This window comes from Neolamprologus multifasciatus, chromosome 5 (genome assembly GCF_963576455.1).
Source record: "Neolamprologus multifasciatus chromosome 5, fNeoMul1.2, whole genome shotgun sequence".
In the NCBI taxonomy this organism is placed as follows: domain Eukaryota; kingdom Metazoa; phylum Chordata; class Actinopteri; order Cichliformes; family Cichlidae; genus Neolamprologus; species Neolamprologus multifasciatus.
The window spans coordinates 30,911,350-30,937,065 of NC_140443.1; the positions used below are offsets into that span (position 1 = coordinate 30,911,350).

Sequence of the window (25,716 nt, forward strand, 5' to 3'; positions counted from 1 at the left end):
CATACATGTTGAGGAGTTCGTTTAAATAACTAGGCACCATATTATTTAAAACTTTAAAAGTAAGTAAAAGAATCTTAAAATCAATACAATATTTTACAGGAAGCCAATGTAAATTTGCTAAAACTGGAGAGATGTGTTCATACAATCTAACACCTGTTAAAAGACATGCAGCGGCATTTTGGACTAACTGCAAGCGATGGATAGATGAGTGTTGGAGACCCAAATAGAGAGAATTGCAGTAGTGCAGTCTAGAGGTAATGAAGGCATGAATAAGTGTTTCTAGGTCTTTTGGAGGAAGATAAGGCTTAGCTTTGGCAATTTCACGTAACTGATAAAAACTTGTTTTTACAACTGTGGACACTTGCTTCTCTAATTTAAAGGAGCTATCTAAAAACACTCCGAGATTCCTTACAGTGTGAGAAAGATGAGAAGCAAGAGGACCGAGGGTGTCAGTTAACTTGTTTAAAGGCATTACACCTGTTTCTACAGCTCTGTCGCACATGACGTCCCACCGGGCTTCTCTCCTATCAAAGTTGCTCAAAAGCCTTTATTTTATGGGTTACTGGTAGGATTCTGCATGGTATCGTTTGAAGGATTAGTGATTAATAATAATTTTATTTATTTGTTTATCTAGCTCATTATGCATAAGACTTGTGTTTTCTGTCATTTTATTCAAAAATAAACATAAAAACTATGAACATAAAAAGAGATCAGTTATTTCTAACTGACCATATTTTGAGTAAGAAGGTTATTATTAACAGGTAGTCTCTTTGAGATTGAGCTCTATATTTCAGGTGAGACCAGTGTACACAAGGCTATACGAAAACTGAGATAGACAGCTGCATAATAAAAGGACACATTATACATGGTCACACAAAATATTATCTCTGGAAATGTTCCAGTGAAATCAGAAACTGCAGCTTCATAATTTTTTGTAGTTCAGTCCATTTATGAGCATCAAAGTATCTATGGTCGTAATGTGACATCTTAAGTAGCATGCTTAAATTCCATAAAGAAGTTGAGGGAAGCAGGGAATCTTTTCAGCAGAGCCGTGTAAACAAATATCATAAAATGCTGCTCTCTTCAGCTTCCCGGGGAGCATCATACCGCTTCTTTATGTATGATACAATGATGAGTAAGAAAAAAAAATCACCTGTGATAAATCGTAATACACAAGCCTTCAAGGTGGATGTGGAAGCATGTATATAAACAATAGTGGCACAAGCTAGGATTGACTGGCATGTTACGCTGTGATATTGGGTTGGGTAAAGATAATATTGGTTATATAGAAAGTGAATAAAAGAGGTCCAAGAATAGATTCCTGTGGAACACTGGTACAAATAGGAAGTGGTCTTAACCTGAAACTGCTGGAGATTACTTTCTGAGTCAGATGGTAATCGCCACTCAAAGTTGCCACGTGCCAAGTTAAATGGGCGAGTTGTATGAATATGTAACCCCTGCACAATTTTTTCTTAAGTTTAGGCTATTAGAGGAACTACAGATTTTTTGGCAATTCCTTGCTACCTGGTACTGTGACCAGTACTACCTGACTTTGTTTGGTTTCCCTGGCTTAACTGTTTGTTAATGCAGATATCTAAACCAATCATGTGGGACAAACTCAGTGCATGTGGAATGGTTGTTGAAGGTTAGTGGTTAGTCTACTGGGATTTTCCCACACAACGATGTCTAGGGTTTAGACAATGGTCTAACAAATAGAAAATATCTCCAGGAGAAAATCCCTTATTGATGCTATAATTGCAGACTGCTTCAAGCCAATTGGAAAGCAACAATAACCATAATCAAGGCATGCAGAATAGCATCTCTGCAGCATCTCTGAATGCACATCATTCCCATCCTACAGGAGTATTGTTGCCGGCCATCCCTTTGCACGTACACACCATGCCACAAATCTCCAACTATCTCAAACTTGTTTCTTGAACATAACCATACGTTCACTTTACTCAAATGCCATCCACAGTTACCAGATATCAGTCCAACAGAGCACCTTTAGGGAGTGATGGAACCTTGTTTATTCTATACCACGAAGAATTAATAATAACAATTCTGTACACAAAAGGGAGTCCAATGCTATACTAGTTGTTCCTAATAAACTGTCAGGCAAGTGTACATTGTCCATTGTATTAACTGTATTTTGAGTCACATTTTTCATGTTTTCCTGTGGCAGTTATTACCTTTTTTGCTTATATAATATAATGTTCAGTGCTAAACTCTGAGCTTGTATTTATGTTTTCATTATTCTTATTTCTAGTAGGATGTTTACTAGTAGTATGCTTTTATTTGCAAAAGATTATTTTATATGATGCGTTTTATATTAGATTTTTAAAATAACATGTAAACTAATTTACATAAAAATTGAATTTATTCAACAGTGCCATCAAAGATTTTCCAAAGTCATTTGATGGCCCTAAATAAAAAACCCATCAGATTCAAGTCCACGTGCAGCCCTTTGTGGTTTACACTGACCTTTTCCTCAAACTTCAGGCACATAAGCTGAATAATGCGAGATCTTTGTACTATTTGATTTTTGGGTTTGGCTCAGACTGAGCTGTAAACTACCAAAGAGAGAGTCTTTTGTTTGTTACATTTCTCAGAGTATACCTAAAGCTCTGTTCTCAATTTCGAAGAGCCAGTCGATCCTTCGAGATAACGTTTACCAAGAGTAGGACATGTCTCAACAAGTCTCCAAATTCATGACAAGAATTTTCAAACCTAAAATATAGCATTTGTATATTTTTAATACTGCATTTCATCTGTAAATGCTGACACTGAGGAAGTGCGTGGCCCTTCTCATTATGGCAAGATGGAAATGTACGCTGCTTGGTTAAAATTTCAATTTTAAAACTCAAAGCTTAGTCTAGTGCAAAGCTCCCACATCAGACATGACAGCCAGACAGCGTGTTTATGTAGCTGCTAAATTAAGCTCTGTTGTTTGTAACTTAAGCAAGTGCATGTTTCTAATCCCACACTGACTGGACTGTGTGTCTCATTCTTGGAAGAGGATGTTACATTCTTTCTAATGTTACCCGTTAGCCTTAGGGAAAGAAAAAAGAACACGTCTTTGTCCCAAGCTCCTCCTCCTAATGAATTGGCCTGTCTCTGCTGTAGCTGCTCTTTGCTAAAGAGAAGTGTTAGTGAGGGCACTGGCCAAGAGAGCAAACTGACTCCTTCAGGCCATGTCTAAACAACATAGTGTGGTTGTTCAACTCAAAATCCTTCTTACGACCACTTTGGATATGAGAGTTTTTGCTGCCTTCTTGAAAAATAAACAATTTTCTCAAAAAGAGGCTTCGCAGTAACATTTTATTTATTATGTTTATTATGTATTCTGTTGCAACGTACACAAAGGATTTCATAACTGTATCTACATCAAACAAACAAAAAAACGTCTGAACAAAGGCTAAATTGGTACTTGTAAAAAAGAGGAGCCCTTGAGGGTGGGCAGCTATGGGGGAGGCGGAGGCGACCTATACTAAAACATTAAAAGTTTTAATGGGGGCCATTTCTTCAGTAGAGATTGTGTTCTGTGTTCGGGGTTTTCTGGAATAACAGTGGTCACGGTTGTGTAAAAATATGTGACTGCTTTGTCTTGTTAAATGCTGTATCTTTGTGTGAACTTCAAAGACAAATACAGCGTTTTTTAATAGTTTTGTTTTTCCTTAATTTCTCCTGATTAAAGCACCATTTGAATTTAACCCAGGGTAAAATCTGATTAAAGGGCTGATTGTCAGCGTTAATTCAAGGGGTTTAACAAAAGCATTACATTAAATGTTCATATATTACCATCATACATAGTTTCAAAAGTAACAGGACAATTGAATGAGATGGCTCATTGTCAGATAGAAGCTTGCTGTCTCATGAGAAATTAAACACATCAATATGTGGAAGAATGAAGCTTTCATTGGAATCCTCAATGTCTTCACAGTGCAAATGAATAAACAGCTAAAGCAAAGTGGAAAAGCACTTTCCATTTTCCAGGAAAGTGTATTCTGTCATATTCTTGTGAACATGAGTGAAGTATGGCAAGTGAGGAATATAATAAAGCCTCTATTCAAGACGTTTCTTACAGATTTTGGTCCTTATTGATATTAAAAAGCACTGAAAGAAACCCAATTTTGTCCTCTGTGGCAATGAATGTCCCGGGTCACGTATTTGTCTGACCTGTTGCTACAAGCGATTCGATCCTTATACAACCGTTGCAAGAGGTGGATCTGCATAGCCAGCAATAAGTTGGACTTGTTCCCAGTGGGAGCTGGAGTCTGCCATGGCTGCCCTTTGTCACCGAGTCTGTTCATAATTTTTTGGACAGAATTTCTAGGCGTAACCAAGTGGTTGAAGGCTTCACCTTGGGCAGTCTCAGAATTTCATCTGTGCTTTTCGCTGATTATATGGTTCTGTTGGCTTCAACGAGTGGTGGCATCCAGCTCGCACTGGAGCCTCTGATCACAAGCTTTGGGTTGTGCCCGAAAGTACGAGAACGCAGATTCAAGCGGCGAAAATGAGCTTTTTCCCAAAGGGTGGCTGGCCTCTCCCTCAGAGATAGAGTGGGGAGTTCAGCTTCATTTGACAAGGATGCCACAGACTCGGTCTGTCTCGGTCTCTCAGATATGAGAGAGACTCGGTCTCTCTCTTATAATTCCGCTTATTATCTAATAATAATAAGCAGAATTATTATTATTAGAAAAGTTATTTAATACACACACAATAAACGGCAGAAATGTGAAAAGTCCATCTTAATAATTCTACTATGGTCTGTTCAGATGTGTAAAAGTTATTTTATGACTAATAAAAATGTCATTTTTAGATATTCTTCATTGATATGAATGACCACATTGACATTTAAATCAACATAAGCATTGTTGTGCTTAGCAGCATGTCATTTTGGTAACTTTATTATTTAAGCTAAGAACAGTTATTCACCAACAAAAAATGGGAAATGTAAGTTGAGGTGAAAGTTACCTTTTTAACCTGTATGTTCTGTCTGCTTCTTTATGTCTCACGGTGTTATGAGTAGTTCGAATAGGTTTTGGCAGGTGGAGGAACCCTAAGATTGAGTCTAGCACTGCAGAGTGAAGTAAAGAATCAACTACAAATAAGTCACATCATGTGTTCTGTATGTCACAATAGATTTTTCTTTGTGAACGTCCAGAGATTAGATGATCTGTGCTGGTAAAAAGTAATAACAAATTTGACGGTACCATGCATTAATGTGTCAGATTTAATTGTTCGTTAACTGAACATGCTAAAATCCTGCAGTGCATCATTTATGGGCACTGACATTTTCTCTACTGAATTATCAGAAAAAGTCAAGGTACTAATACCTGTACTAAATATATTCACAGCTCATGTCTTACATTTGTCAGGAAAATATGTTTTGGGAAATTTGTCACCTTAAACACAAACTTTCATATTTGTGTTTGTATTTATGTGAATTCCTTCCATAAATACAAAAGCTTTATATTTACAAAAATGATATTATGTTGGAGATCAATTATTCTACTACTGAAAATTACGCAGAAGAAAATTTTAGTATTTTTTGCTAGTATAGTATTTTTAAATTCCTTATAAGGCGTTATTAATTTTTGCCTTTTAAATTAACACAATAAAAAAAAATAGTCAAAATGATCCAAAATGTAAGCATGACTAGTGGTGTTTTTGTGGGTTTACTTGGAAAAGAAAAGAAAAAAAGAATTTACAGATGACTTTTTGATGTTTATGGACCTCATTTTAACTTTTGTGGTCGTCCGTTTTTGTTTATATGTTTTATATAGTTTTGTTGACCCCCATTACTAGTCGTGTAGTGCTTTGATAGCACTGAGATGTGTATGTCCTGGATATGTCTAATACTACTTTCAGTCGGGCTTAGCTTGACTAGTGACCAGAGAAATTGAATTTTTTTCGTGTGTGTGTGTTTATTGTAAACTATGGGGCTCTGTAGTTTTACATAATAATCCGTGAAAGGCTGGACTCTGCAGTTACTGAGTCTACAGAGCATTGGTGCCTTTACATGGTCTGCCACTTTGTCGCTGACTTGTTGTAGTTCCTAAATGCTGCCACTTTGCAATCACTGAGAGCTGATAGTGGAATATCAAAAAGGGAAGGAATATCACAAATGGATTTGCTGCTACCATGATCAAATTCAGTGAGCACATGGCTGAATTACTGCACTAATATTGTTCTCTCAAACTCAAGATATGAACTCTAAAATAATTAATTTAATGCTTGACTTTTCAATCCATCTACTGTACTTCTGCTACTGACTCACATTGCCTAAGATAGGAAAGATCTTAAGTAGTCAGGACCGCTACTGTAGCCATATTCTTAAATGTTAGCTCACACAATTAGCATCTTCCTTTTGACCAAATGCTTTGAGTGTGGCTGGTTGCCAAGGAAGTTAGAAACAGTGGAGTGGGGCTGGTGGAGTGATATGAATGGATGTATTTCTTTTCAGGGGTCAAAGAGTGACGACTATCTCGAAATGTTATTGGTCCTAAAGGCATTAGTTTAAAGCACGAACCCATGTGCTTTCCTTGAGAAGGTAATAAACCTCTGTCTCACAAAGAGTCTGTGAATAAAGTGAGAGCTCGTCTTGCTGTAGGGATAGATGAAATAGATCCCTTGTTAATAGTTCCCTGTGGACCCAAAGGTTTTGCTGAAGGAAAAGGCCAAGCTGTGAAGAAGAGACAAAGAAACGTTCTACTATGAGTTTGCAAAGAATGCTTTCTCTGTTTTATTGTATAAACCTCTGTCGAGCCAGGGGGCTCCTCTTCTGTTTGTGCTCACCTCTCAAGCTTTTACTGAGTTTCCACTAATTCAGACAAAGGCGTGATGCTCCATGTTCTATCAGCGTTACACGAGATGCAGTAGCTCATATAGACATTAATGAGCTCCCTCGTCAAAAAAGCGTCATCGAGAGGATCTCTGAATAAATGTGAGATTATAGAGATAGTGTACTATTTTTCATCATGAAAAAAGAAGCACACAAAGAGCTTTCAGTGCAGAGTACCTCTTGCTTTGCAGTTGTTTTCTGCTTGTAAAAGCAGACATAAAACATTATTGACAATCACAAAATGCAATGTGAAATAGTGTAAATAATTGATGCTTCAGTTTTCCTAGCAAAAACATTGAATCTGCTTTCAAATGAGTGATTTAATTACTGGTAGCACTGTGGAACTTTATTTAATGGTTAATCTGCAGAGCCCAAAATGGAAAATAATTTGGCGTGACATCAATGTTACCCCTCTGTGAAGTATGGCCTGAAAATTTGACACCATGTCGGTGGTACAAGAACATGCACAGCTAGTCTAATGTTGCTTGTCATCATGAGTGAAATGTCCTCAACCCTAACTATTACAAACAGAAAAGACAGGTGTCTGTGAACGTGGGCTTTATTTGCCCTTCTTAAATAAAAATGTAATGTAATAAATGTGGTGATGAAGTTTCTCATTAAAACTGCAAAAACTGTAAATAGTAGCAGTACAGTGAAAATGGTTAGTCTGTTTTCATGAACATTGGCAACATTAACGTTGAAAATGTTCAATAATAATTTGGGTTGAGGACAAGGAAACGGAACAAACGCCACACTGTGAAAGAGAGCCAGAGATCAATAATAACTAATGGGGCGATCGTGGCTCAAGAGTTGGGAGTTCGCCTTGTAATCGGAAGGTTGCCGGTTCGAGCCCCGGCTTGGACAGTCTCGGTCGTTGTGTCCTTGGGCAAGACACTTCACCCGTTGCCTACTCAGAGGGCCCGGTGGCGCCAGTGTCCGGCAGCCTCGCCTCTGTCAGTGCGCCCCAGGGTGGCTGTGGCTACAATGTAGCTTGCCATCAGCAGTGTGTGAATGTGTGTGTGAATGGGTGGATGACTGGATATGTAAAGCGCTTTGGGGTCCTTAGGGACTAGTAAAGCGCTATATAAATACAGGCCATTTACCATTTAATGATTAAATGCAGATGGTGTATACATGTTGCATCATGGGAATCCCCCAGCAGCCTAGACCTATTGCAGCGTAACTAAGGGAGGTTTCAGGGTCATTTGATTGATCAAAAAGGAATGTTTTAAGCCTTATCTTAAAAGCAGATTCATTCTAGGAACCAAAAGTAAACAAGCAGTCTGAAAGCAAAGTGCTCTGTTGGTGTGATATGCTACTATGGGGTCTTTATGATAAAATGCGGCTTGAGACCTTGGGCTGAGATTTCCAAATCTTGGTTTAAGGAGCTGGTGTAAAGAAACCTATATGGGAGAATTGTGTTCTCTCTTTCTCTCGTTCCTGTCAGCATTTTGAATCGACCCTGAATGATTTTCAGGGAGGTTTTAGGAGACTTAATAATATATTGTGTCAGGCTAGTAGGGCCAAGTACAATAACCTCAGTTTTATCTGAATTTAGAAGCAGGAAATAGGAGACCATCAAGATCTTTATTTCTTTAAGACATTCCTAATGGGCGTGTGTCATCTGGCTTCATAGATATGAAAGCTAGGTATCATCTGCATAGCAATGAAAATATATGCTTTGCCTTTGAATGATATTGCCTAGTGGAAGCATCTATAACTTAAATGACCCGTGGGCCACTGCTGGCATTGTCATCTCATGTGACGGCCACTTTAGTGTTCAAGTAGTACAAAAAAACCAAACAAACAAACAAGAAAGCGCCCACAAATATTTCTAAAAATGTAGTGTTTTGTTTGTTTGTTTGTTTGTTTTTGTCACGGTTTTGGGTCATTTGTTCAGCATTTTCAGTTTCTTGTATTTTGGTATTTATCTGTATTATGGTTTATGTTCTGATTCTTTAGTTTTCTCATTTTGAATATTATAATCTTTTGTTTCAGTTTATTCTGGTTAGAGTTTTGTTGTCAGGTTTTGTGTTTTGTGCCCTCGTGTTTCGTGTAGGTTTAGTTCAGGGTTAAGTCTCTGTCCTTGTTTCTTGTTTTATTGTGAAGGTCCCTGTCTCATGTGAATATATTCAGTTTTGCTTGCCCTATCGCGTCTTGTCAATTACTTCCAGCTGTGTTCCCCACCTGTGTGTGTTCTCCCTGCTGTCTACCTTCATGTGCCTTCGCCCACTTTCCTTTGTGTTCAGGTTTGCCGTTTAGTTTAACCCAGTATAGATTATCTTTAGTTCCGTTTTGCCATCCTCTCCTTGTGTTTTATTTTACAATAAACCTCCTTCACATCTCAGCGAGTGCCTGCTCTTGGGTCCTCATTTATTTCTCCACACGGCTCACTCTGTTAGCCGTGACAGTTTTAAAATTTCAAATATTGTATCACAAGAAAAAACAGCAAACATAATTTGTTCCCATTTTTTCCAGTTGAAGCTGTGAAAAATTATTGTAGCACCGTGGGACGCTCTTGACAGAAGAAGGTCAAATTGAAGGTCAAATGATGCCTGTTATTAAGGAGAAAGGAAAATAGTCATAAAGAGCAATTTTGTTTTTGTTCCTGGCATTAAAAAGCCAATTAACATGTACGTTTGTGCGCGCTGACTCGCTTATGAAGTCAGCCACATGGGCCACTAGAGGAGTTGCAGTTTGTGTCACTTCCACATTAAATTCATTTTCCAGTTCCAGGGCTTGCAGCTTGGCCGCAAGACATATTTATTTAAACTATCCAGTTTATGTATTTCATGCTTAAAGGACAAAAGCTCAGCCAGCATAAAAATGCAATGTTTTATTTTTTTACACCATTGTTCCCTTGTTGCTTCCAGATATTATTTTACATGTAACACAAGTTAAGCATCAATCTTTTGGATAAACACAGCACCTACGGTTTACCTAATATACTCATATAATAAATATTGATAAATAAAGTGTCATCAATATCCTCCTGACTACCAGGAAAAAAAATGTTGTCCAATCAAATTTTTTTTTAAATCCCCCAATGTTTGTAAGGTAATCAGAAGACTGAAATCATTTTTTTTTAGAAAAAAAAGTTTTTATTTTTTAGATATCACATGTCCACTGCAGAGGACATTGGAAGGCCAAACATGTAAAACGGAACTTTGATGGCAAACAGTTGCTTCCCCCCAAAAAAGAGGTAAACCTAAGAACAAGGTTAACATCCACAGACCAGCATCACTTTTGATTAATTCTGTTGTGTTTATTTGGAGTGATACTTCAAAAAGCAATTCCCCTTCTTGGAAACACAGAGGAATACCTTGCACTTTGTGCACATCACGTATGTTTTGCTCGTGCAGTTGGATCTGCGACATCTTGATGCATGTGTTTCATCCACCATCTCTGGAAGATGGATGGCATCATAGTGTCTCAGAGCTTCATTTGGCTGAGGTTTCCACTTTTGAGTGGGGGAGTATAGTCATCTACACTGTCATTTGCACTTCCTCCTTGAGCCTGAGTAATCAACTCTTCACCAAGGAGCAGCTTGAAGTCAAGGAGCTTCAGTGGTTTCTTTCCCCGAAACTGCAAGTCACTCCTATAATGAAGCCACGAGTTGGTGACATGTGGCTCTATACCACCTGTTGGACAAGCATTGCAACTATTCTCGACCCTGGGTAATGCCTTTCTGCTGTTTCCCCATGACCTTGTTTATAGGTAATTTCATTGTTTGATCACGTTAAAAAGTTAATGTCTAAAAGCACTTGGAAAAGGCAGAATCCCATGTAAAATTAGCACGACAAACTCTATTTTCATTACTGAAAATAACTGTATTTTCATGAGAAAGTTATTTTCTGTTATTTTACGGTAGTATTTTGGCGCCCCAAAACAGTGTATCTCTGGTTCCTGATAGTTCCATTTCTGGTAAGGCTGGGTAAAACAGCACTGGTTCCCAGCTTTCAGTATTATTATCTCCATGTTCCATCTTTTATGCTTGTTAAGGGCCAATAAGGGGTCACTACTTTTCGGTTCTTTATATAAGACAAGCCAACTTGTCTTTTTTTTTCTTCAAAAGATTTATTCATATCAGGACCATCTGTGTAAATTTTTCAGTTGAAAGAAAACAACGCGACTTCCACCAGCGTTACGCTTCATGCATATCTGGCCAAAACATTTTTTCCAAGTCATTCAGCACACCCTCTGTGCTCAATGCAGTGCACCATTGACTGAACTTGGTGACAACCAATTCACAAAAATTAAGCATGTTCAATAAAAGATTTGAAAAGCAACAAATCCCTGTTCACTTTTGCTCAGTTCCAAGTTAATTCTCCTAAATACAAAGATAATTGACCTAGGCAGCACAAAACTGTAGCCAGATAGGAAAAACAGGAATGAAAAAATATTTTGCTGCTAAAACAAGACATTCACCTCAGATATATACATGATATCAATGTGACTTTAACTTTTACCTGCTGATGATCAAATGTAATTAACCTCTAAAAAATTTTTAAATGGATGGGGCTAGGGAAAAACAGCATACGTTTGAGTTTTCGTATGGCTAGATCATAGTGAAACAATGGTGTCAATTGTGTTTTGGGTGTTCAGAACAAATAATGTTTTATACTGGATGAGCAGAACTAAAGATTAAATGTTAGTTGGCCTTAAGCAAGCTTCGGTTCGCAGACTACTGGCCAACCAGTAGAAAGACTCCTTTGTGAGCTGCAGGTTGTGACGTCAAATGGGCTGTATAAAGACATAAATTCATAGCTAATTTGGAACAACACAGGAGTGGGGGGATGAGTCTTGGTGTCCTCCTCCATTTCTTAACTTGCATAACTAATGAGCCTTAAAAATCAGATAAATTAAGCAGGACCAGTGACTGCTGTCAGATTTGCACAAGCTATCTGTGGACCACAGTGTAAGCTAACAAGACAAAGGGATTGTACTGTATGTGCATTATTTTCAACTTCTGAAATACCTAAAAACCATGCTGGAGATGCTTGAATACAGCCACTATCAGGTGAGATGGGCTGACATTTTTTAAAAATTTTGAAAAAAAAAAACCAGAGTAGATGCGATTTTTACACCAAAAGAGTCTAAATATCTTTGCTGCGCTTGAAAACAGGACTTAAGGTTGAAGATTAGGGTTGAGTTCTAAATACTTCATTATGTGTACCCAGTTCACAAGTCTTTGGTTAAATGAAGACAGGGAAGCTGTTTTACACACAGTCGTATTTAAATTGCTGCACGAGTTGGGGAGGTGCTGAAATGTTATATAGTGCTCTTTTAGAAAAAAAAGAGAACTTGATGAAAAAAAATGTAAAAGAAATGTTGTTTGGACAATTCAACATCTTATCACCGTAATGTTGCAAAGCAAGCACGTTAGATTATTTGGTTTTTAAAAGGCTGTTTTATTTTAATTAACAGAGTAGTATAGTGTGATTAATTTGGATTTGTAAGTTGAACTTTGAAGCTGGAAACATTTGAACATTTGAGTTCTTGCATTTTTAATTTGTGCTTTTACCACACTGGAACAGATGTTTTGAATTATTATAATGAAAACATTAATTTTTAAATCTATTTTTTTCTCTACGTGCCAGTGTATTTTTCTCCCTACCCTTAACTGTATCACACGAGCTTAGTCAAAGAATAAATCCAAAACTAATGTGGTCTAATGTTTACGACTTTGCCACTTAGGTCCAGACTCACCTGGAAAGTCCCACCAAATACCACATCCAGCAGGCTCAGCGGCAGCAGGTGAGGCAGTATCTGTCAACCACCCTGGGTGGTAAAGCTGGCAGCCAGCCCCCCGAACACAGTATGCCACCCGGTCCTGGCAGCAGTGCACCCAATAGTCCCATGGCTTTGCTCACCCTCAGCTCCAACTGTGAGAAAGAGGTACACCTGCTCACTTCGAGGACATTCAGTATCCTTACATGCAGATGTCTCGACAGAGAGTGAGGAGTTCATGAAATGTGCCTTTGTGTTATACAGATGGATGATGTCATTGATGATATTATTAGCTTGGAGTCAAGCTACAACGACGATGTTCTTGGATTGATGGATCCGGGACTCCAAATGAACAACCAGGTAATTTATTTTAAGATAAAATAAATACTACAATAAATACCAAAGTGTGTAATGTTGACACCTTCTTCTTTGAGTTTAAATAAAATATATGACAGTTGCTCTTTTCAAGAGGACACTATAATGACAGATTTTTAACACCAACAGCTACCTGTGTCAGGAAATTTATTGGATGTATACACCAACCAAAGTCTCCAGCTACCAGGCCTCGCCATCAACAATTGTCCACCCAACATTAAAAGGGAATTCACTGGTAAACTAACACTCAATTTATGAGCATTTGGATTAGAAAAAGTATAAGCCTTTACTACAGGTATATTTGTGGACACTCAGTTTAGTACACTTTTCTGTGACCTTTCTGTGCCTAAAAATTTACTGCTGATAAAATACATGCATAACCTTGTTTTGTATGACGTAATCCCAGTCCACTCAGACGCTTTTACATCTAAATACATAGATTACTTTTGGCTGATGTCAATATTGTGTGCAATTTAGAAGTGCACAAAATACTGTTAAGTCAATCATGTGCCAAATAATTACTCCAGCTCCTGGCATGAAGCAAGTACTGGACAAGCCTGGATCCTGTGGCCAATATGAAAACTATCAAAGGCCAGAGGGCTTTCCAGTAGGTAAGCAAAGCAAAATGAAGAGAAAAAAAGACATAATGTTTTGTAAACTGTAAAACTTCACTTTCAGAAACTGTATGTTGAGTGTTTTGTGTATTTTTAAATTGCACACATCATACTACTGTATATTGCAAAATCTGAGATGCAAACTTTAAGCTTTTTTCCAGTTCTAGCCTTCAGATTGTTATTTTTTGTATTGCTTGTGATTAACAGATTTCAAATATGCTAAGCAAACCTCAAAGCATGTGAAATACAAACCTATAAAATGAAATCATTTACTCTGGATTAAATCACATTGTAATCAAATGCTTTTGTCTAAAGTACTGCTATTCAGCCTTCTTTTGCTTCACAGAGGCTGAAGTTCGTGCTCTGGCAAAAGAGCGACAGAAGAAGGACAACCACAACTTAAGTAAGGCAATCAAAATATAACTGAATTTCAATTTTCTATGTTTAATTTTAGTAGCTTCATTGTGTAGTGGTTTACACAATTGCCTAAATATCCTAAAAAGCAAATAGTTTGTTATTTTTATACTTAATTTTCTTCTTCTAGTTGTTTTGTAAAGTTCTATTAATCCGTGTTCACAGTTCATGTCCTTACTTTGCATTCTAGTTGAACGAAGACGGAGATTCAACATCAATGATCGCATTAAAGAGCTGGGAACCTTAATACCCAAGTCAAATGATCCGTAAGTGTTTTTGCATGTATTTATGCTAATGGATGCATGTGCCCAGCCATCTACTTGTCTGCCTACTGTAGTGATTCATGCATTAACCGTGTTTTAACATCCTAATGTCTCAAAGTCTCTTTAAAATGCAATTGCCGTTTAGCTCAGCAGGATGTAAAGAACCCTGAGGTGTTCTGGTCAGCTGGTCAGCTGAGTCTGACTGTAGATATTTGTCTCATGTATACCCCAGAGACATGCGCTGGAATAAGGGCACTATTCTGAAAGCCTCGGTGGACTATATTCGGAAATTACAGCGAGAGCAGCAGAGAGCCAAGGAGCTTGAGTGCAGACAGAGGAAGCTGGAGCACGCAAATCGGCATCTCATGTTGCGTATACAGGTGGGTCACTCTAAGGCTTTGCAGACGTTATGTAGGTTTTTTTAAAGTATTATGGTCATGTTTTTTTTTTTTTACGTAAAACCACAAAATTAGTACAGTAATCTGCAAAAATCTACTTGATCCCAGATGTACAGTATTTTACACAAAATTAACAAATGCTTGTTCTTTTAATGCATCTATTACAGGTAATATGTAGAAAGCTACTTGTGTTTGACATTCTAATATATAAGGGAATTATCCTGTCCAGCCAGCAGCCAGTATAGCTTGGCAGCTATAGCATGAAGGGTGGCAAAAGAACCTGTGTGCAAAACCAGAGAATGTTTTATCTGGAAAAAAAAATTGTTCTAGTCAACAGATGCTTCAGCCAATTTTGAGTAATTTGGGTCATACACTGCCTGACCAAAAAAAAAGTCGTCACCAAAATAAAAAGGTCACACACTATATTATTTCGTTGGACTGCCTTTACGGCATGCATTCGCTCTGGCATTGTTTCAATATTTTTCTGCAATGTCTTTTTTTTTTTTTTTGCCTGTCCCGTTTGGCTCTTTTGCCATCAGAATTATTGTCTAAAGACAAAGAAAGATGCCCAACGGATTTACTTTACCAAATGGACCATCCCAGCCTTGCCGTAATGGTCTATTTGATTCACCTTTTGGTTTTTTTGGGTTTTTTTTCACTTTGCTAAATACGGGACAGACTTGACTGGGGAAAAGAAAGGGAGAAAGAAAGAGGGAAAGAAAAACAGCAGAGAAGAGGAAAGGTAATAAAGGTCAAACAACAAAAACCAACAAAATAAGCAGAAAAAAATACATATATCAATCACCTGGATCACCTGTTGAGAAAGAAAAAAGAGAAAACAAGCAGAAGAAAAAAAAAGAGCAACATAATAAACAACATCACGATGATCTATGGGAATATAACAGTAAATACTAAACATTAAACATCATTGTGCAGCACGTAAGATCAACAGCGCACAGTGTGCCTTGAGGTAGGAGTCAAAAAGGGTGTAGTTTGTGTGTGTGAGCACCCGTGTGTACACCTGTGAGCATGAAAGCGCTTGTAATGATCTGCTAGAGGGTGTGGGGAGCCACAGCTCCGTCCTCCAGGGCATGAAGCGGGTACGGAGGAGGTCAAAAAGACATCCAGAGGCCCTCAGAGCACAAGAGACCAAGGAAGACCAACAGAAGGGCAGCTGCGCCACTGTCCCAGAAAGAGCTGAGGAGAGTCCCAGATGAGGAGTCACCCAGCAGCCGCGGAGCAGAAGCCAGGGGGGGCTGCAGTGATGTGCCCGTGAGCTCCGCCAGCAGCCAGCTGCGCCAGAGTGACCAAGCCCCAGGCCGAGAGGCCGAGGGCACCCCACCCCCGAAGTGGCCAGAGCGAGCCCCAGGCTCCAGGCCCCGACAAGCAGCCACAAGGAGTGAGCCGGTGGGTACCTGGACGGCCATCACTGGACACAAAGAACCACCAACGTACCGATATCTGAGGGCGTCTGCCACTGGCAGGGGAAGTGGTGGGGGGAGATAGGCCTCCATACCTTGGAGGGCTTGAGATGTCCCTAGAGGGGTGGCGTCTGATACCGAACCTGACATATAGACACAGACATACAGGCACACCCAGATACAAACATCCATTCCCACCCTCATGCTCTCATATGCAATTACTCAACACTCACCCAACATGGGGACACACATAAAGAGACACTGTACACAAAATCACACTCCCCAAGCGTACTCTAAGCCCCAGGTCTAGGTACCCAGACCCAGGTGGTGTTACCCTCTTCCCTGGGGTGGAGAGAAGCAGACTGCCCCGACTCGGCAGCAGCAGGGAGGCCCCACATTCCAGACCCCAATCGGGCGGCCATCTCCTCCTGGCCCCCCGCTCCAACAGGCCGCAAAGAATGGGGGTGTTTCTGCAATGTCACAAGATTTATTTCCATCCAGATTCTCAATGGGGTCTGGACTCTGTGGTGGCCAGTCTATGGCTACGTCCACATGTACATGGGTATTTTTGAAAACGCAGATTTTTCTATGCATTTGCACCTTTCATCCACACGTAAACGGTGTTTTTGATCACTGAAAACTGAGATTTTTTAAAATTCCTGCCAGGGTGGAGACTTTAGAAAACTCAGTTTTTGCATTTACGTGTGGACGAGGAAAACGGAGATGCAACATCAAAGGTGTGCCCCTTTTTTGATGTGACGCTGTGCGCCACGTTATTGTTTATATGTGATTATTTCTACAATGGCCGATATAGACAAAATACTGTTGCTGTTAATCTGACTATTTGAAGTTTTTACACACGTACATATACACACGCATTTACTGTCTCTCCATCACTTCATCTGCCTCTCTTCTTACCCCGAGCACTGAGCCCAGTTGGGGTTAAATAACTTGTTGCCAGATGAACAATAATCGCCCATGCAGTAATTGTCCAATAGGAGGCTCATACCTATTTGCTTAGTTAAGTCCAGGTGGCGACTTTTTGGTCAGGCAGTGTATTTGCATCCTCCCCCTTTTCACCAGTTGTTTTGCACTTTACAAACAAGATACAGCACTACCATTAGTGAGTTTCAAAAGATGCCTTTAGTTGGATTTTCTTCTTTGCTCTGTGTTCCAGGTCTTATGCTGGCTTAGCAAATTTGCACAAAACATGATTTTGAAGTTGATTAGCATAGATGTACTTTTTGTTCCAGTGTTAAAACATTGCAACATTTCCACCGTTTCTATCTCTATCTAGGAGTTGGAAATCCAAGCCCGTGCTCATGGTCTTACAGTGGTGTCATCCCCAACTGTCTGTACGTCAGAGCTAATGGCTCGTGCCATTAAGCAGGAGCCTGTCCTTGGTGACTGCCCATCAGAGCTCTACCAGCATAGTTCTGCCCCTGACATGTCCCCTCCAACCACATTAGACCTCAACAACGGCACCATCACCTTTGACCATATACCAGCAGATGCGGGGGAACCTGGCCCTTACGGCAGCTCTAGTGCGTGTAAAATGAAGGAGCTGGTAAGGGACAACACCCTAGGGCCAATTTCCCCCAGTGATCCCCTGCTGTCCTCGATGTCCCCAGATATCTCCAGCAACATCGACAGCCACCACACTTCCAGCTCAAGTTTTGAGGAGAAAGAGCATGGATGTTAGCCCAACAGCATGAGCTGCACTGACATTTACATTTGTAGCAACTCACCAGTGTAGCGCCTACATTAAAGATATCAATGTGAATGGATTAAAGAACTCAACTCTTTTCTTATTTTTGTCCACACTGGTGTAGAAGTTTTAAGTGTTACATAGTCAGACAGCTCAAAATTACTTGACATGTAATATACAGTGTCTGTGAAACATGACTACAGTCTTATTTCGGACTTGCAAATCTGTTTATTTTTGTCATATTTCAAACTTTTCATATCTTTTCTAAATACACGGTGAACCTGGTGGCAATGCCAAAATGACAAAAGTATGCATATGTAAAATGTATTGCTGATAAAATCCAAAACTTGGCACATGTTGTAATATTTGGAAATACTACATATAATAAGTATTTAGAAAGAAAAGTTTTGGTATTAGAAATCCATGTATTATTTAAAGTAATTTTTACACTATGTGGTTGTTGTATTATGAGGAAAGAGCAATCTTTTAGAAAAAGGGCCACATAATAAAACACATTATACTCATTTACTGGGTAGAACTTTTGAAATTACATTATATGAATGTGGTTTCTATGCTGATGAGAGCAGTGGAGAAGCATCTGGTGCTGTACAAGTGCTTAACACTTTGAGATTTGCCTTTTGCTTCTTTAAAATGACAATATAAAGCATGTGTCAAACTCAAGACATGCCGATGAAATCCAGTCAAGGTTAAGCTTAAATACAAGGGTCAGAGAGACAAAAACCCAATGCAGAGTGTTGTGGGGGGACTGAGAAGAAGATAATAGCATTTAGGGCTGAGTAGAGAATGGTAAAACCGCAAGATATATTAAAGACGTATTAAGTAAGTAATTACAGTAATCAGGTGAGAACATTCACTACAACCTCATTGCAGGAAAACAAAATGAATGTTCACTGTGAACAGAAACTAAACATGAAGACAGAGGCCATGTCCACACTAATACGTTTTTGTTTGAAAATGTATTAGCATCTTTTTCTCTCCGTTTTGGCCTTCCGTCCACACTGAGATGGTGTTTTTGGTCAAGGGAAAACGCAGCATTTTGAAAACACAGCATTTTGAAAACGCTCTCCAAAGCGGATACATTTGAAAATGCTGTTTTTGTGTCGCAGTGTGGACAGCGAGCCCGGAGGCTTTTCGAAAACAATGACACAATTTTGTCATGTGATGCAGATAGTGAAGGGCATTATACAGCAGTTGTTTTGTTTGCTCTCAATTATTACAGATTACTATCTGTACATGCTCCAGATAGCTTTTGTTCAAATTCTTTAATTCTCACTCGCTTCTGCAACTTTGTACTTTTGTGTTACTCGCAGCAACAACTCCACCTCATTGTTAGTCCGTTTTTAAAAACTTGGTGCTTTTCCTCAAAATTCTGCCGTGATGTTTCAGAGTAAATAATCGGCAGGCAGAAATGACGCAGGTCAAATTGTCTCGAGTTTCACATATGTGCAGTACTGGAACACAAGCATTTTCGGCCGTATCAATGTGGATGAACAACTCTGAAAACGATAGTGTGGACGCAGAGCGTTTTCTGGCGTATACGCTGTTTTAAAATTTATCCGTGCTAGTGTAGACATAGCCAGAGACAAGGTCAACAGTGGGGGACAATGGCTGAAAGACGAGATGGAGAGGCAACGCATTCTCACATCCGAGGCGTAATGTTTTGTGCTAGGTGACAAATCATCAACATGTTACGCTTCCGGGCACCCAAAACGTTCCTGAATGATGAGATCGGACACATGAGGAAGCATGAGAACCGTTTGAAATCAATCCACACATGTTCGTTCATTTTCCTCAAATCACTTTGGAAAATGCTATTTAATGTCATTGAAGTGCTGGTTAGGGATAAGGTTAGGGTTAGGGCTGGAATACATGGCTGGAACGTGTTTTACCGCGAGACCATCATTCTACTGTATTTCACCCATAACCCGGCACGTACCATAAGAACGCTGAAGGTTGCCTTCCGCGTTCCTCAGGACAAATCATCAGGATGTTATGCCTCGGGAGTGAGAACAGGCTGAAAGAGGAGATGACAGGCGCTCAATACGTATATACTGATGTTGAATTAAGACCATGGACCCACCTATAACATGATAGGGATCCAAAATTTCAGCAACTAAAACTTTGTTATGCCATTACTAACTTGTCATTACTAGAATGATTAGACACACACATGAGAATAACAGGAAAAAAAATTAAAATGGAAATCAAAACTTTATTAAGGTATTACAGAAAATTTAATTTTTATATTTTATGTATACAGAGTTTTAATGGCAGAAGATGAGGCATTATAATACACACAAACCATACACAAACAAATAACTCTTAATTTACTATTTTTTCGTGTACCTGTAAATTGAAAAAGTCAAGGAAAGACATGAGAGTACAGATACATTACACATAAATAACAATCATACATGTCATTTTTCCTCTCACCACTGCGGGCGGTTTATCCTTTAAGCTTGGGTCGTCTACCACATGCCTGGAAGCTTGAGGGTCCTGTGCAGTATGTTAGGTGCTCCTAAGACTGGACTGCACTCAAATGTTTGCTGCCTGGGTGGTGCGAAGCTGTTGCGGAAACACACAATTGAAAGATGCAGACTGACGCATCAAAAACCAGTAAGTAGGGTGTACAGTGTACACTATAGTCTGTAGCAGTGGTTCTCAAACTTTTCACAATAACTACCACCGCATTGAATATATGGCTCTTGAAGAACTGCCCTTATGACCAGTGTTGGGTAAGTTACTTTAAATTAGTAACTTAGTTACATTACTAGTTACTTCTATCAAAAGTAACTCAGTTGCTTCAAGTTACTCGTTACTTTCAAAGCAACTAGTTACTAGGGAAAGTAACTTTGGTTTTACCCATAATTCTCTTATTAATGCGTTGCTTCCCTAACTGGATACCCAGCAAGGATGCCAGTCTTCTAGCTTGCTTACATGTTAGCACTAACCTGCCACAAGTGCACTCTGCCCTCTAATGGCCTGAACCGAAAATGGTTAAAATGGCAGTGTCGTAGTGTGAGTGCAAGTTAATGATGAAATGAATGAAACTGAATTAGATATTAACAATGTTTTTTTGATGTGTCACTTTTTTATCTGTCTGTTTTAATCTATTTCTATTGTTCCAACCCTCTACAAATGCAAACACATCATTTTGGGGCTGGTGCAGCAGTGTTATAAATCTAATCATTGTAGGTAGTATCACTAGGAAGAAGCATTGGATCACAAAAGACGACTTACAGTGTGTTAAAACTTTTGAAAGATATATTCATTTTTGCCACTGAAATGAGTAGAAAGTATACTTTTAGCAGTGCCAACATTAAACTGTGCCTCAGACCATTTAGGAGCTGTAGGTATCAGAATAGTGCAAAAATGGTTCAACAGAAACACAGTGAGGTTTGTCCATTCTTTGTAAACTTAACTGCTGAACTGCACCAACTGGAGACCTCATGTTCAGTAATGACGGGTAAACTTAAAGTATTTTAGAATAGAATAGAACAGAATAGAATTAAATTTTATTGTCATTGCACATGTCACAATACAAGGTGACGAAATGCAGTTTGCATCCATTTAGAAAGTGCTTTAGCCATAATAAAGATATATTACAGAAATGGGTCTGTTATAGGTATGTGGGTACAAAATATGGGTCTATTAGAATAGAATAGAATAGAATAGAATAGAATTCAACTTTATTGTCATTGCACAGGTACAGGGCAACGGAATGCAGTAGCAGATTCTGGAGAGACACTGAGCCTCGCGTTGTTCTCGCACCGCCATCTTGGTCTTTTTATTATTGGTATGTTGCAATGTACACCTATGAAGGTATGTTATGAATATGCTATAACTATAAGTATGTACAGGCTGTAGTGAGTGTACAAGCTATGAACAGGATATAAATATGAAAACTATACAGAAATATGAACTATGCAAGTTATAAACAGTTGTGGAATTGTAATTATCATATTGTACAGAATGACTGTCTATACAGCATCTACAGTGGTGCAGTTTAGATATGTGGATAATTTCTAATCAGGTTGTATAAAGTGCTAGTGGTTGTGAGCAGTGGTTCAGTCCATGTTATTATTGTGTGTATGTCCATTTGTTTGTTTTTGTCCATTGTGTGTTCAGTTATAGGTGGTTGTGGGTGTGTGTATGTTCAGTCTGTGAGTTTAATGTGGGTCAGATGTCAGGAGGCAGAGTTCAGGAGTCTGAAGAGCTGTAGGGAAGAAGCTTTTCCAGTACCTGGTGGTCTTAGTCCGGAGGCTCCTGTAGTGCCTCCCAGAGGGCTACAGCCTCAGCCTGACAAAGAGAAATAAAATAAATAATATATAAATAAAATAAAATAATAAGTATTTTCAGCCTAGTCAAATAGTCAATATTTAACCAAAATAATATTTCCTCCAGGTCATGTAGATAAATAAAATATAATGGTATTTTAAGTGCTTCAGTGGTTTAAGTTTCACTTGGAAATATTAAACTGTTTGACCTTGTAGAGCACCATTGAAGGAAACACATCTTTATCATATCAGTACTTCTCAACTTTGGTTCCCTCAAATCAACAATTGTACCTCAAGAGGAGAAGCTTCAAAAAAACTTACGATCAGACAACTTCCCAGGCTGAAAATGTCAAGGTTAGTGAAGCGGACTCAGGCGCAGACCACTAGTTCCTTCAAACAAGAGTGGATTTATTTACAGTGATTCCCACAGGTGCAATATATATACAAAGGTGTTCGGGAAAAGGGTCGGGGTTCGGGGTCCAGGAGTGACAGGGGAAGGAGTCCAGGGTGGGGGCTTTCCATACACAGACAACAGCTCCTCTCTTCACCACCACTCGTCTTGCACACGCTCAGTCACAGCTGCTCAGGGTCCAGGGGAGATCTACACACATATAGAGAGACAGTCAGCTTCCAGGTTCAGAAGTACTCACGAGTTCAAATTACAGGTTTGCAGGGCGACTGACGCTGATGGCTCAACGATCCAGCAACGAGTAGAGCAGACTCGCCATCTTAAGTAGTACTCTAATTCTCGTAATCAGCGGCAGGTGTGCTGATCATCCCCAGGTGCGTGGGCCAGGGGCGGGAGCCCATACTGAGCTCCGCCCCGGCAGGAGAAAGAGAGAGGGAGAGGACGGGAGAGAAAGAAAGCAGAGGCAAGAGAGGAGAATAAACAACACAAAACATAGCGCCTGACTGCTGTCAGCTGGCGAGGTGCGGGGACCATGACAGAAAAGCCTTTCAACTGGGGCACTAGAAGGAGTAGCTGCATTAAGTTTAAGAGAGTTTCTTTATCATCGGGAAATGCTTCAGAGAGTCCAACCCTGTTGCTTCTGATTTGAGGTACTCGGCTACCTCAGCTTCAGCAGTGGCATATATGTCCTCATTCTCTTCAAAGGAGAAGAACTCGGGTGCTGTGCTGTCTTGGTGGCACTGGAACATGGTTGTAGCTGATGTTGCTTGGAAAGTTTTCGGCACTCTACCAGCAGACGTGCCTTTGTGAGGTCCGTCCGCGCCTGGTCATGTAACCAATGAAGCTTGAATTTTGGTAGTGTCACAGCAGGCAGCAAAGCATCTTCACTTCCAAGGACATGTGCAAACCTTGTTTTGACTGCCTGTAATAATGACACAGCAAGTATTTTAATTTGTAAATAGTGTGCATTTTACTATGTTGTATTTATTTATTTTATTTATTTAGTTATTGGGGTTAAGAATCTCAAACTGTAACAGCATTCACTTGCATGTGACACAACAGCACAGCACAATATAAAAAGCAATTGAGTAATACATTTCATTAAAGATAAACAAAAGAAAATATCATGTCTTACCTGGACAACTGCATCTGGTAGCCCAACAAGGATTTGCAGACCATTTTTTATAGCCAGAGTCTTGGTCATCAGCAATTCCAGGGGGGAAGGAGTGTGCCATAAAAACAATGGTCTTCTCCCTGAAGAATGTCCAGTGCTACAGTAAGTGGTTTCATAACTGCACTGTACTCGCTGATACACTGATGCTCCCTCTCATTGAAACATTTCAAATGTAGTGTGGATGAGATGTGTTCAGCTCCACCAAAGGTATCTTTGAAATTCTCTCCAGAGTATAATAGAACGAGTTCCACATTGTTGTGCAAGGTACTAGTAGCTTCTTTGCAATAATGTCTTCCACAATCTCAGCAGCCACTGTGGAACGACTGGCCTTGTTCCACAGCCCTGCACATTTTGTGGTGGCACTTCTGTAGATGGTTTTTGTTGCAGCTTCAAACAATAGCCACTTCTCCACATCAGAGCAAGAGATAAGATTCATCATTCATATACATCTCTGATGTGGCGGTAAAGAAATCGCGCCATCACCATCATCAGCACCATTCTGCAGCACATCCCCAATGGAAACAGAAGTCACCTCATCCTCCTCATCTTCAGAGTCATTCGACTCAGGTGGTGGCAGGTACACTTTAAAAGCCTTGACAAAATTGGAACCATTATCCGTTGCAGTTGATGTGATTTTAAACGATAGGCCATGAGATGAATTAATGTTGTTCAGTTCAGATGCAATACTGTCATACTTATGTCGACCCATAAATCGCCTGCATGCCAGCGCTGCTTTCTCACTTTTCATGTTTTGTGCATTTATCCAATGCGCGGTCACACCAAGAAAAAAAGTATTATGCACAGTCCGCATGTCTGCTGATGTGGGGATATAGTCTACCTTGTGAAGTGTATTTTTGAGCTCTGACTCCATGTTGGCATATTCTTGGTCTAGGTAACTGGAAAATGTCTTTCTGCATGGTGCCTTCCCAGCTCTCCCTCGCCCAGGTATATGACTAATTAGTTGTCTGAAAGCATGGGACTCAACCGTTGAGATGGGTTTCATGTCTTCCACAACATACCTGCCAATCAGCCTGTGTAGCTGTGGCTGGGTGATGGACTGTGCAGCAGGCTGTGTGAAATCAAGCTTTCGTTGTTTTGGTGGAATAGCTCAGCAGAGCTAGAGTCACCGACATTACCTTCGGGTTCTTTTTCGACTAACTTGGTAGATGCATGCTGTTTCTGAAGATGTTTCATCAGATTAGAATTGCTGGTCTTTGATGTTGAAAGAGTTGTAGAACCTCCACAAAGAGTACAGTTCACCACAATATTCTTGTCTTTTACCAACAGAAAGGAAAAATAATGTGCATATTTCCACGAGAGAAACCCCAATCCTGGACCATCATTTCCGGCCGGGATGATTCTAGCATATGTCACAGCGTCATGTGCGCTTTTTACGTCCAACACGGAAACTGCAGTTGTGGTGCTTTTGATTGTACTCGGGACTCGCAAAATTCTGCCTTCCGAGTAGTAAGATGTAGGTAACTCCAGACTGCAGATGAGCTGCATATGTGTTTAGTAGTAATTTGTTTTTGTAGAGGGCTAGCAAAACAACCATTTTCAAGGGCATCGCCATATTGGAATCCCGACTTCTCTGACAAGGCTAACCAGAGTGTGACATCATTCCCAGGTCCATGTTAAGATTTACGAGGTAAGTCGAATGCAACACACAAAGTAACGAATAACGACCCTATCTAAATCCCAGTAACAATAAACCCGTTCCTGATTTTGGCATAACTAGTTACCGTGCTCATTACGACAATAATAACGTAGTTACACTAACGCGTTACTTAATGCCCTACCTGCCCCCTGGCAAAACTTTGCTAGACCCCCCCCCCCCCCCGCGCAGTCACAGCTGGACTGGCCATCGGGCATACCGGGCATTTGCCCGGTGGGCCGACGGTGATTTTTCGTTTTTATGGGCCGATGGGGTTTTTTTCCCGTTTTTTTCCGTAACGGTATAAACACTGAAAGGTGGTGGATTGGCCAAATGCTGGGAGATGTGTAAAAATAACTCAATTGTTTGGTGGTGGCTAACGCGGAGCTTCCACAGATTCAGTAACATTAG

At 39.7% G+C, this 25,716-nt stretch overlaps 1 protein-coding gene and 1 pseudogene across 4 annotated transcripts in view; one reads left to right on the top strand and one right to left on the bottom strand.

Annotated features, from left to right (window-relative positions):
- The window catches only part of mitfa (melanocyte inducing transcription factor a), a 33,145-nt gene extending 12,903 nt beyond the window's left edge, over positions 1 to 20,242 (top strand). The window contains exons 1-9 of one of the 4 annotated variants that reach the window (XM_085159389.1): positions 2,357 to 11,867; positions 12,545 to 12,745; positions 12,842 to 12,937; positions 13,082 to 13,187; positions 13,480 to 13,563; positions 13,913 to 13,969; positions 14,171 to 14,246; positions 14,476 to 14,623; positions 17,360 to 20,242. In XM_085159389.1, coding sequence (XP_085015515.1) covers positions 11,835 to 11,867; positions 12,545 to 12,745; positions 12,842 to 12,937; positions 13,082 to 13,187; positions 13,480 to 13,563; positions 13,913 to 13,969; positions 14,171 to 14,246; positions 14,476 to 14,623; positions 17,360 to 17,764 — 1,206 coding nt within the window. In that variant the 5' untranslated portion in view covers positions 2,357 to 11,834 and the 3' untranslated portion in view covers positions 17,765 to 20,242. Of the gene's footprint in view, positions 1 to 2,355; positions 11,868 to 12,544; positions 12,746 to 12,841; positions 12,938 to 13,081; positions 13,188 to 13,479; positions 13,564 to 13,912; positions 13,970 to 14,170; positions 14,247 to 14,475; positions 14,624 to 17,359 lie in introns of those variants that run through there. The other 3 variants (XM_085159387.1, XM_085159390.1, XM_085159388.1) reach the window with 3 other exon arrangements.
- A 2,669-nt stretch (positions 20,243 to 22,911) lies between these two features.
- LOC146519096 (uncharacterized) lies at positions 22,912 to 25,469 on the bottom strand (annotated as a pseudogene).
- Between the last annotated feature and the right edge of the window lie 247 nt (positions 25,470 to 25,716).